This window comes from Mustela lutreola, chromosome 2 (genome assembly GCF_030435805.1).
Source record: "Mustela lutreola isolate mMusLut2 chromosome 2, mMusLut2.pri, whole genome shotgun sequence".
NCBI lineage: Eukaryota > Metazoa > Chordata > Mammalia > Carnivora > Mustelidae > Mustela > Mustela lutreola.
In genome coordinates this window covers 147675892-147688485 of record NC_081291.1, presented here as the reverse complement: position 1 = coordinate 147688485, position 12594 = coordinate 147675892, and the positions used below count along the sequence as shown (strand labels likewise).

At 40.7% G+C, this 12594-nt stretch overlaps 2 protein-coding genes across 7 annotated transcripts in view; one reads left to right on the top strand and one right to left on the bottom strand.

Moving 5' to 3' along the window:
* MED12L (mediator complex subunit 12L) overlaps nucleotides 1–4247 on the top strand; it is a 325613-nt gene extending 321366 nt beyond the window's left edge. For all 6 annotated transcript variants that reach the window (XM_059163744.1, XM_059163745.1, XM_059163742.1 and 3 more), the window contains 2 exons: nucleotides 67–148; nucleotides 2653–4247. In XM_059163744.1, coding sequence (XP_059019727.1) covers nucleotides 67–148; nucleotides 2653–2705 — 135 coding nt within the window. In that variant the 3' untranslated portion in view covers nucleotides 2706–4247. The remainder of the gene's footprint in view (nucleotides 1–66; nucleotides 149–2652) is intronic.
* A 1752-nt stretch (nucleotides 4248–5999) lies between these two features.
* IGSF10 (immunoglobulin superfamily member 10) overlaps nucleotides 6000–12594 on the bottom strand; it is a 41499-nt gene continuing 34904 nt past the window's right edge. The window contains exons 5-6 of the mRNA XM_059163763.1: nucleotides 11521–12421; nucleotides 6000–8417 (exon numbers count right to left, since the gene is read on the bottom strand). Coding sequence (XP_059019746.1) covers nucleotides 6509–8417; nucleotides 11521–12421 — 2810 coding nt within the window. The 3' untranslated portion in view covers nucleotides 6000–6508. The remainder of the gene's footprint in view (nucleotides 8418–11520; nucleotides 12422–12594) is intronic.

The window sequence follows — 12594 nt, the reverse complement described above, 5'->3', positions numbered from 1 at the left end:
TCCCTGTCCTCGTCCACTCCAGGCCGTGCAGGCTGACCACCATCCTGTCTTCTGTCACATTTCCAGTTCCCCAGGCAAGGCTTGCAACAGACCCAGCAGCAGCAGCAGACGGCGGCCCTGGTGCGGCAGCTCCAGAAGCAGCTTTCCAGTAAGTATACCACGTCACAGAGCACATGGCTCCTCGCAAGCAGAACACACCTGGCGGCTCCTCACACACTGCACCGTCTTCCTTCAGTACCATGTTCATCTTCATTCGAGTCCAGGCTGGATTGGCTTGGCTTGGCTTGGCTTGGCTTGGTTTGGGTGTAATGCTTGCCCACTCTCCCGCTGCCGCTGCAAAGTCTTGGTCTTTTTCTGAATTCAGTGAAGATGTTTTCTTCTTGCTTCTGTCTGTACCTGGAAATGTGTCTTTTCATGGGGGAGACCCATGGGGAGGTGCAGGTACTCTTTATATCAAGCTGGAAGGTGCAGAGACCAACTCGGCTGATGCCTCAAGCATGCAGACAAAGGAGGTGGCCTCCCCAGAGTCTCCCGTCGAGAGTGGCCAGCCCTAGACCTGTATCCTGGCCACTAGGGCCATGACTGTTCTTGCCACTGTGCGGTCCTGTCCTTCTGACAGCAGTGCAGAGAATTCACAACCTGCTAAACTACAGGCAGCAGAGCAGGGCACTTTGTCCCCACTAATTTTGCTGGCTGTGCTGGTGTGATTTTTTTTTTTTTTTTAAATCGTGCTTTCTAGCTCGATGCCCACAATGCATTCTAGCACACCCTTCTAGATGCCATCCTTGAGCACTCATGAATAGAATCCCCCATGTGCTGCTGTCATAGGAGATATTTTTAGAAATGGGAACCAGCCCCCTGTGATGGAAAGAATATTGGCCTGGGGCTTGGGAAGTCTGAATTCGGTTCCAACACTCCCACCATTATCTGGATCGTGTACTTGTTCGCTCATGCAGTGAGGAGACTAGGGGTACTGGCAGTTTCTCCTAGGTCCCTATTACGGGACTAGCTGGCCTTCACTCCATACCTCCAACGCATGTAAATGCGTTGGAGGTATGGAGTGAAGGCCAGCTAGTCCCAAAGACAGCTGTGGGGCTCTGGTAGGATCCTGTCAGGAGGAAGGGTCAGTTAGGATTGAGGGGCCACTTGGGTTTGGTCTTAATTTTCTGCCTGGCTGCTATCTGTGTTGATTTCCTGGCAGAGGAAACGCCCCTCATATACCTTGTGTCTCTACCAGGGCATAACTGAGGTATTTTTGTTTTGTTTTGTTTTTCTTTTTTCTTTCTTTTCTTTAAAAATATTCCCCTCTTTTAACCTCATTTCGTTTGTTTAATCATTTAGATTGGTCTTCTTTTCTAACTACTCTTCAGTAGGTGTGGTCTGTTATATGTGTGGTTAAAATTCTGTTGTTTTATTCAAGAATTCCTACTTTCACATGGCTGAAGGGGCAATCTAATTTTAAGGCAGAGACAATATGCTTAGAGTTTAGATTTTTTTTCTAGTGCTTAGAAGTAAGTACCTATGAGTTTTATGCAGTGACACCTATTTTGGGAGTGTATCTACTATTTCCTGTTTCCCAGAGCTCATGATGTGCAGGGTTTTTTTGTTTTGTTTTGTTTTGTTTTTTCCATCTGTCATTTATGGAGCTCTTTCTGGGACCCAGGCACTCTGACTTTACATAGATTAATGCGCTTAATTGCTAAACTGCCCCATGAGCCAAGGTATTACTATTCCCATACCATAGATGAGGAAACAGCTAAAGAAAAGGGAGAATGACTCATCTGCACAAGGTTATTCAGCTACAGGTAAGGGGCAGAGCTGGGACTTGAACTCAGATGGTTCCCTTCCGGAGCCTACCTCTTCACTACACTCTGCTCCCTGCTATTAACAGTATGCCAACCTCTGCTGTTGAACTGCCCACTGCACAACTCCAGAGGCTCCTTTTGCATCATAACCCGTGTGAATGGAGCCTCTGGATTGGAATAGTCCCACCAGAGTTGGGGAAGCAGTAGTTATTTCTAAGTCCCTGTCATTTTTTTGGTTGCCTGCTCTTTTTTAGTTTTTCTGTTTGTGTGTATGTGTGTGTGTGAGTTTGCACACATGTACATATACCCATAGATAGGCACACACCTGAGTCATGCACATAGCCACTGTTGCACGTGTGGACACCCTTACACACTTCCCTCTTACATATCTTATATGGCCATTTGTAGAAGATTACCCTATTTCATGCCACTTCTCTCACTTACTATAATGTGCGTGTTAAAGTCCAATCTCTGATCTGTTTCATAAACGTTTTGGGAACTTTCAGTATTTTACAATACTCAGAGCCCTTTTGTATGTTAGTATTGAGTTGTTTCTTAGTTGAGACACACAGGCTTTAGAGGTGCTGGTTACGGTCCACAGGCTTTGTCTGGCTGGTGTAGGACTCTGACAGCTCTGAGGGAGAGTCGGGCGCCGTGGAGGGCACGCGTTGTGCATGTGGTTACAGTGTTCGGACCTTCCCACTCAGGTCCCTCAGCTAGTGTGCACTCCTTGGCCAGTTAGTCTGTTCTCCTATTCTTAAGACTGGTATGGAGAACAAGAGGGTAACACCTATCTGTGGCATAATTTTGCATTTGCGATTTTATTTGAATTTATTTTTCCCATTAGGTAACCAGCCACAGCAAGGAGTGACTCCCTATGGGCATCCATCACACTTCTGAATCTGGAAGAGGACAAGACATAGAGTTTTATGTTTGCACTGAAATCAAATTTAATGCATCAGTCATCTCTGGAAATGTCCCTTTGTTCTTTCCTTTCTTTGAAGTTTTCTTATATTTTGTGCTACATTTCATATAGAGGAGGTATTTAAAACAAAAAGGAGGAAGTGTGGTTTGGGGTTTTTTGGTTAAATTCAACTTTAAAGTAGGTATGAAAATGTGGATCATGTGGGCCTACTCCAGGAAGAGCGTGGTAGCAGATCATTTGAAATTGGTGCTTTTTTTTGAATCTCATAGAAAGAATGAATTATGGTGGATTTAAAATATGTATGTATTCATTAATGATGAAGTTTGTTGTTTTCTTCTTCCCCCCAAACTGTGCTGGACCAAACTACTGATTTGAAAGGCGTGTCAGATCTTAACAGGAGAGTGACCCCTTTATTCTGCTTTCACCTTTGGTGGTGAAAAGGACATCTATTTGCATTGCTCTGATTTGAAATGTTTGTAATTTCATAAGCACTTTATAAACTGTGTTCTTATTTATGTAGGATTTTTCTTTGCTTTTGTTGTGGTCAAAAGGTGCTGAAACAGATTGTTGCTTAGTACTTAAACTTCTTAGACCAAGAACTTCAACCCAGGCTTCCATGAGAGCCACCCTCAGATATGTGGAAGCCTCTTAGAAGTAGCTGTACTCGGATTTGTTTTCAGTGGCGGGAGCATTGGCCAGAGTCTTTGTAAAGGTACAACATGTCAATTCTAAAGGCTTGAACGAACCACAGTGGGATTGTTCCAACTCTTTATTGCTAGAGTTGGCAAAAATGACTCTTGGTTCTCCTGAACCTTATGCCAACTTGAGAAAAAACAATCCTGCTGCTGGCCTGAGATTCCAAGTGCTCAAATTTGATGTGGTTTCCAGAGAATCTGGCCCCCAAGTCCAGAAGGCTCTGGTTTTCATAAAGATGTATTTGCTGTTTATTTTGTATGGTAAGTATTTGCTATTTTGAATTTAATTATTAATGTTGGTGTCTTGGTTGTGTATTGCATATACTGTATTTATAAATTGGTGCAAAAAGCACAAGTAAATTATACATCAAATTTATTATAAAGAAATAGTAACTATTTTAACTTTGTTGAAGTATGTGGTAATTTGCTCCTATTAGAGTAAAAAAATACAGTAAATTATTATCAGTTTGTGTAACTTAAGAGTATTCCATATAATATTTTTTTAGATTTAGATGCATAAAATTTTGAATGTGAAAATTGCAGGGCATTTTAAAACATGTGGGGGATATTTTCCCATGTTTTGTGTTAATTCATTTCCTTTTGCCATATGATTTTACATGTAATGTAGTTGAGCATACTGTGAATAGATTTGTCTATAATGAGCAAACCATGTAGAACTACTTTTTTAAAATGTAGCTAGTACGACTTTAGATTATTTCTTTTGCAAATCATTATATAAATAATTTATATCTTCCTAGGTGAGTTACTTATTGCAAAGTTTGACTCATGCAAACGACCTCAAATACATGTCCGCTTACTTTTGCTGTGGCAGCATCCATGTGAACTGCTTTGTACACTGTGAAATAGTTCCCTCCAGCCTGCTCATTTCATGTTTACTCTGGGCTGGAAAAGACTTTGCCAAAACATTAAAGACCATTCTTTTCACGAAATTAACATACTCTATCTGCTTTCAGAAGACAGATCTTTACTTTTCAGCTGGTTTTGTATATCAGGTTTTGTTTTTGTTTTTGTTTTTGTTTTCCTCTTGAGAATCCTACATAGAGTCCATGAAGTTATTTTTCTTCAAAGTAATCTATTCATATAATGATTGCCTTGGCAAAACAACCGAAATGTGAATGTTGTGCCTAGTGAGTAAGTTCTGTTCCGTCCTGATTTCCTTTTTGAGAATGATTGGTATTTAAAATGCCAGTTTTCAATTTGAACCATATATTTTTAAAGTTCAGTATCGCAAACAGCAGTCATATTGTTTCAAGAATGAGTGTTATAATTGCATAGCATTCGTATGCACTTTATATTTTGCATAAGGTACTGAAATTAATTTATTAATAATCATTTTGCACATGAAAGCTGTGGGGTATACTTTTTTTCTTGTTGTGTCCTTTTCTTTTCAGGTGACAAGCTAAGTCATGGTAAGGCTCTGTAGTTCAGATTCTATGGAAAGTTGAGGAAAAACCTGGGACTGGCTTACCCCTGTGCATTATAAAGAGAACAACTGGAATTTTTAATCTAGTCTTTAGCCTGTTTACTTCCACTGAAACCCACATCCTGAGAGGTTTCTTTCTTTCTTATTAGCAAGTGCATTAATTTGCATTAAAATGATCACACACAAGGGAAAACCCTATCCTTTGACAGAAACTGGCAATTTGCTTTTTAATGTAGGAAATTATCTTAGGATAAGATGAAGACCTCCTTTCCACTTAAAAATAAGACTTTGAAATTGAATGTAGTTGGGCGTCAGAATTCTTTAGACGGACCTGTTTACACTCGAGTCTCATTGCTAGTACCGTCCATTTGTCACTCTTAAGTACTCCTTTTGGCCGGGAAGTGGAAAGAGGTCACCGTGAGAATGAGAGTCCTTTGACCCTTGTGGCCACAGGGTGCCAGCATCCGAGATAATGGCAGTCAGGTCACCTCTTAGGTGGAGCCAGCTGAAAACGCAATGAAGCAAGCCCCCCCATCAGCAGGACAAAATTGTTGTGTTTTGTGTGCTGAGATATCCGAGGAAGACCTATGGCATTTTTTTTTTTCCACTTTAAATAACTGGCAAATATTTGAATAAATTCTGGACAAATTACACTGGAATTAGAAAAAATCAATCATAATGTTCCCCAACTCAATTCACATTGGGTTACAAAAAGCAACATTTTGTGTACGTTTGATCAAATTTTAAGTACAATGAAACTTCATTATATGTATTTATATATCAGATCTAGATTTTCCCATTTTCCTCTCCCATAAAGTATTATCACTTAATGAGATAACATGTTGATAAAGCAATGGTTCCTCCTCAGAATATTTTCCTTATAAAGAGCTCCAAACAAGGATGCCTGTGCTTGATTTTGAAGTGAGGAAGTTTCACTGTATTTTTGAAGCCTAATTTTTAACGAGTTTATTTCAGTAATGAAGTCTTCAACCCTCTTTTCACCTTTTATGACGTATAGGTGTTAAGTTGCTTTTTACATGTATTTTAAATGCAGTTATTAAAACATTTTTGCATTCCCCATCAATGAAAATTTTCCGTGTACACAAAATAGAGAATCATAATCAAAACTGTTCGGTTTTTTTTCTCTAGGTTTTACTAAAATATTTCTAAACCAGACACAGAATACCTGTACATCAAAATGGTGAATTTACAATCAAGACTGCAAATTTAATCTTTTCCATTGTCTCTCTTCTCAGTCCCATGCTTGTAACATTGATAGAAGGTAGACACTAGGCAACTGGTAGTGAAAGAAAAAAGTCCATTCTTTAATGAAGAATTCAGATACATTAGCCATTTGTTATTTTATGGTGGACAGTTTTACCTTAATGTTCATTGTTATTTGTTGGCAAAATAAAAGTGCCTTAAGTTAAAAGTTTGTTTGGAGATCAATTAATGAAATCACCATCAGTCATACTGCATTTATTTACAAGTTTTTTTTTTTTCTTTTGCATGTCCATTATAAATTTAATATTGTAAATGTACTCAAATTCATTTACATGCCTATGGCTGCCTTTGATTAAACTTCTTCCAAAAAATAAACTCTGTCCAGATGTTGACTCTGTTCAATTTTTATTTCAGGTCAGATTACCTGAACATACGTTGTTGCATAATCAATACCAAGTGGATTCCTTGCTGTGCACTTGTAGATCCCAGAATCCGAGGTTTGGGGATTCTGAATGGTGAGGGTACCTTGGGGGTGAAAAGGCTCAAGTCCGTGAGTCCCCCTTTTATTTGTCATTGAGAGCAAGGCATGGTCCAGCCGCTCCCATGTGATTTCTGGCTTGGGGACTCCCAGGGCCACACATCGGAGTCGGACGGCTGCTCCTATCCTCGTGAGAATGCTCCTGGGTAGGCGATTTGTAATTCTGGGTGGGTAGGCTACAACCATTACTGGAACAGTGATCAGTGCATGGCCAATGCTATTTTGAGCCGTACAGACATAGTTTCCTCTGTCATAAGCAGTTGCTTCCTTAATGACTAACGTGCCATTTTCATGCAGTACGTATTTTCCACTGCTTTGAGGCCTATCTATTATATAACCGCTTGGCGTAGTCCATTTGGTATGTGGCTTAGGGCTTCCGTCGGACACACAGTGCAGTGATGGAGATTCTCCAGTGATACAGTAAACTGTTCCTAGTGCATAAGTAAGAATCACTGGCTTCTGGCCAATTTCTAACACAATTAATTTTTCAATGTAGCCGACTTTATTTCTTGCTGCACACCGGTATTTCCCTGCATCATCCCGAGTCGTTTTAGAAATGATAAAAGAACCATTGCTTGCTATCAGATACTGAGAAGTTTGCGGTTCATTGGGAAATCGGGTGCCATTTGGTAAAATCCAGATTATTTCAGGTGGCGGGTTTCCATCAACGGAACAATTCAATGCTGTGGACTTTCCAAGCTGGGCAACAATCTTTTCGTTAAATGGATTTCTGAATGTTGGTCGTCGTAGCATTTCCAGTACTTCTAACTGTACCACCAGCACGCTCTCTCCTCCTTCATTCCGAGCCACACAGATAAAATCTGCCGAATCTGAAAACCTCACATTCCTAATTTCCAAGGTTCCATTTTTATGGACTGTGATTCTGCTTCCATAGTATGGGGCTGTGAGGAAAATATTGTCCGGCATGATCCACATGACTTGAGGAGAAGGTGTTCCTTCGGCTCTGCAGTCAAAATGTTTTTTGGAATGCCTCACAGCTGTGGCTTTGATGACCGTTCTGTTTGTATACAGACCGTTGATCAGTGGAGGTTTGGAGACAACATCCAGCTTGTACATTTTGGTGTCATCCCCACTGGGATTTCGGGCCACACACACATATTCTCCAGAATCGAGCAATTTCACTTTGTTGATGGACAAAGACCCATTGGCATGGAATGTGTACCTATCCTTAGAGAATGAAATCATGTCATGGGAAGGCAGCAACCAAAATATTTTTGGTTTGGGTTCACCAATGACCTCACAGTCAAGGAACACTGTGTCTCCAGCCCTGATTCTCGTGTTGGTCTTGTAACCCTGGAGGATCCGTGGGACAGCTGTTATCACTGTTAGGTGCACCTTCATTTCATCCTTCCCCAGAGTGTTCTGGGCATAGCAAGTATAATCTCCTTCCTCTGCTATCCCAACTTTGTTCAAGTACAAGGTTCCATTGTCAAAAAGGGTATACCTCCTGGTCCTGCGGCCACTGTCATCAGCTTGCATCACATTGTTTATCATCGTTCCATCAGGCAAACTCCAAGATATCTCAGGCACTGGGGAGCCGGAAGCCTCACAGTCAACTTGAAAATCTTTCCCATGAAATACTTGCTTTTTAAAATGTTGCTTGTGATCAATTTTGGCTGGTTTCAGTCGGAGGCTCACATGCATCAGTATCAGATCGTCCCCCATTTTGTTTCTGGCCACACACAAGTAGTCACCACCATCTTTCTCTGTTATTGAGCCAATAAACAAGGATCCATTTGGGTAGACATGGATGCGGCTGCCCATTCTAAGGAGATAAGAGACAGATTTGAGTATGCAGCTCTTAGCAAGGGGTGAGGGGAGTTGTCCTTATTTACATAGGATTTGCTTTATGGACATTCTCTTAAACTGTTGCAATAAAATTAAAATCAGCACTACTTAAGCCATTTCCTGAGAGAGAAAATTAACAACAGTTAGATTTTAGTGAAATGAAACTCCTTTACAATGGTGGTTTGGAAGATACAATGCTGAGAATGCTAGAAATATTGGATGCCTTAGACACAGGACTTTCTTGACCATTTTATGGATCAAATAATTGCCTTGTGATGTGTCCATAAAGAACTTCCATGGTTCCATGCAGACTTGGCTCAGAAAAGATGCCAGATTCTATTTTTTTTAAAAAGTTTAGTAACAAAATAATTAAGAGTTATTTTGTTGCAAAATAAGTTCAGCTTTGCTATGAAGAGAGGAGGTGCCAGGGTAAGACTCGTTAGAAGCCTCCTGCCGCATCTGACCTTTGCGAGCAGCTGTAAAGCGATTGGTCTCTGCGTTTTGTCCAGCTGTGTGCAGTACAGTTTTTCTCCATGGAGTTATTATACAGCATGCCATTACCACAGTGAGCCACCAGATGGCACATCTTTCCTGCTAAAACCAAATTTAGCTTTTCAGAAAGACTGGCGGAAATTGAATTGGTGCTAAAACCGGGATCATTGTGGTACATTACAAAAGGTACTGCTGTTATTTTTAAATCTTTAAGTAGTTCCTCACTGTACAGCCGGGAATACTTTATTTAGAGAGCATTAGTATTTAGACACTTTAATAGCTTTAGTAACGCCTCAGGTCACAGGCTGGTTCCCAAACTCTTGTTTTTCACCATGTTCTACTACCATCTGATATTCCTTTCTAATGCTTCTCAAAGTTAGATGCATATGAAAATCATTTATGGAGCATCAGACGAGGCTCACCTCCAGAATTTGATATAATTGGTGTGGAGTGTGGCCCTAGGCATCAGGAGTCTCAGTTTTCCAACGGTTCTCTTGTTCAGCCAAGTCTGAGAACCACTATTCTCAGTCTTGGCTCTCAAAAACAGTTCTCTGATCCCGGGCGTCAGTATCACATGGCGCCTGCCTCATTTAACATGCATGTTTCCTGGCTTTACTTTTCAGAGATTCTGATTAACTCGATCTGGCCAGGGATCTGGGAACCCACTGAGTAACAAATGTCCCAGGTGACTGTGATTCTTATGAACAAGAAAGTTTGAGAACCAGTCTCAAATTTTAGCAGGCACTAAAATCACCTAGAAGGCTTTTAAGAACACAGATCACTTATTAAAAGAGAATCGGTTTCTGACTCACCGAGTTCTTAGGCAACGCTAATGCTACTGGCAAGGGGACTGCATCCTTGGAAAATCACTGATTTAGAGTGACCTTGTCCCATCCCCAAATCTGATGCATCTGGAGGTGGTAATATGTAAGAAGAGACTATAACTGTTACTTTTGATAAAGTGATGTTTTTCAGAGAAAATTTACTTTTTTAAAATAGAGCGTTCCCCAAGTAAAAGAAAGCATCTGTAGACCTTCTAAAGCAATGCTTCTCAGATTTTATGGAGCATGTGATTCATCCAGGTATCTTTTTAAAGTGCAGATTCTGACACAGCACGTCTGGGCTGAGACCCGAGCTGCTTTTGTAACAAGCTCTGAGGTTCTGAAGAGCGAGGCTCTGACGGAGAGGAAACCATTCTGTGCTGAAACAGGTCACATGTGTTGAAAGTACTGGAGAAAGACGGGTGGTATTCCAAGTCTGAGACTATTTAAAAACCCAGAAAAGGCTTTTTCATTCAGGTGACAAGTAGGCTTTAAGAAAGTGACAGGGTTTTGCTTAGTCTGGTCATGGGTGGGGTATGCTCTCATAAACATAGCTATGATGAATGTTTTTGCATTTTTAGAATCTAAAATTGAAACTTTAGAAGCTGTGAAATGGAAACAGCAAGGACTTTCTTTTTCTTACAATAAATTGCCCCTTTTATTTGATATATATAAAATTTCTACATAAAAAATATTCTTACCTTTTTGAGCTTAGTGGCAAAATAATAATTGAGGTGTTCAGTTGGCAAACAAGGTGAATTATAAAAGAAAAAAATGCCAGTACCTCTGGTGGGCCCATGGTAGCACCTGTGATCTTTATTTATTTTTTAGGATTTATTTGTTTGAGAGAGAGAGAACCTCAAGCAGACTTCTGCTGAGCAGAGAGCCTGGGGTAGGGCTTGATCCCCTGACCCCAAGAGCATGACCCAAGTAGAAGTCAAGAGCCAGCCGCTCAACTGACCAGCCACCCAGGTGCCCCATCTGTGATCTTTATACACTCTGCTGCCTCTTCCACAATTTGAACACCATGTGTCCCATAAATACTTACCCAAGCAAAATATAAATGACCTACTTAATTTCTTTGCTGTTTTTATACCTAAAGGATCTGTTGAAATACCTGGTTAAGATTATTCTGAGATACAAGTAACGTGTTTTAGAACACTCTCCATACTTACTTTGGGTTAACTTTTTAAGAGATTCCTTAAATTTTTTCATGCCTCTTGATAAAAATTTCCATTTTCCAAAACTGGCTTAACAGCCAGTAAGTGTTTTAGACCTTTTCCTTAACAACCTAAATTTTGAACTTACCTGTTATTCACATCAGAGATTTAATGCTTTCTATAGTTGCATTATGGATTTTGCACGGGTAGTGGGAATTGTATTCAAAATTACACAGAATTTTGATTGCATTACAAAATTCCCTCCTCTTTTTGGATAGAGAAATTATAAAGACCTTTCTGTGGTTACCATTTTAAAGCTGTCACAAGTATGAGAGCAAATGAGATTGTTAATCTACCTTTAACTATTGTGTAAATTCAGTAAGAATTGAATAGCTGGCCCTTAGAGTTAAGCATGTAAGAAGCCTCATTTTTACATGTAACATTAACCTCAAAAGGATTAGGTCTCTTTAGAAAGAGTTCCTTTTATGTGCAGAGTCTATGAGCTCTCTAAATCTACTGTTGGCCTCACTGTATCACCTTTTCCATTTCAGAAATTGTACAGCAAAATAGATAAAGAAGATAATCTCAACACAAAGGTATGGTTTACCTGTGCCACTGGTCGACAACAGCCTTGGATGGTAGCCTCCAGATTATTTTGGGTTTGGGTTCCCCAATGGCTGAGCAGTTCAGTAGTAATTTATCCCCCAAATTCACCTCGGTCCACCTCTGGGATGCAAATTCTATTCTGGGGATGGTTTCTTGCTCTTCCACTGTAAGAATTACCACTCTTCTCTCCGAGCCAGTGGAACTGGTAGCAATGCATTCATAAGTGCCCCTGTCTGAAGAGGCTACATTTCTTAGATAGAGAGTCCCATTTGCAAATAACAACAACTTGGGATTTATAAACTGCAGTGGTTTCACTTCAGTGCCATCAGAGAGGACCCAGTGAACACTTGGCTGAGGAGTTCCTTTGGCAGTACAGGGCAATTTCAAACTTTCACCCCAAGCCCCTACAATGACTTGCCTCTTTTGCTCTAGAATAACAGGTGGGGCGGCGATGACTTGTATTTTGACCTGCAGTGAATCCTGGCCAGCTGAGTTGCTGGCCATGCATCTGTAAAAGCCCCGGTCATAAATGCTGAGATTGTGGATGACCAACGTTCCGTCAGATGTCACCAGGGTCTGCCCATTCCCCTCAGATGACTCAGAAACCACTGTTTGGTTTGCAAGAACCCAGGAAATTGTAGGACTTGGTCTACCTTCAGCTCTGCACTTCAGTTCCACAGTGCTTCCAGAGTGGACTGTGATCTCTCTGGTATGTCTGTCCAGGATCCTGGGGGGATAGGAAACCACGGATAATGTGACATGAAGGCGGTCGGTGCCAAGCGGATTGGATGCCAAGCACAGGTACTGTCCACGGTCCTGAATGCCCACCCTCTGTATGGCGAGGGTGCCATTGGACAGCACCTGGAATCTGCTATTCTGTTTCCTTTTAGATAAATCAAATCCTGATAAGAAAGAAATTTGTAGTCATAAGTCATCAGAGTTTAAATAGAACACAAATTGTTCAAGAGGAAGTCTCAAGAAGAAAGCTTTGGGGGTACTGTTAGGCTTTTGAGAGCAAATATATTTAAAATTAGGACACTTAGTGGTAAGAGTGTTAAAATATTCCTAAAATTTT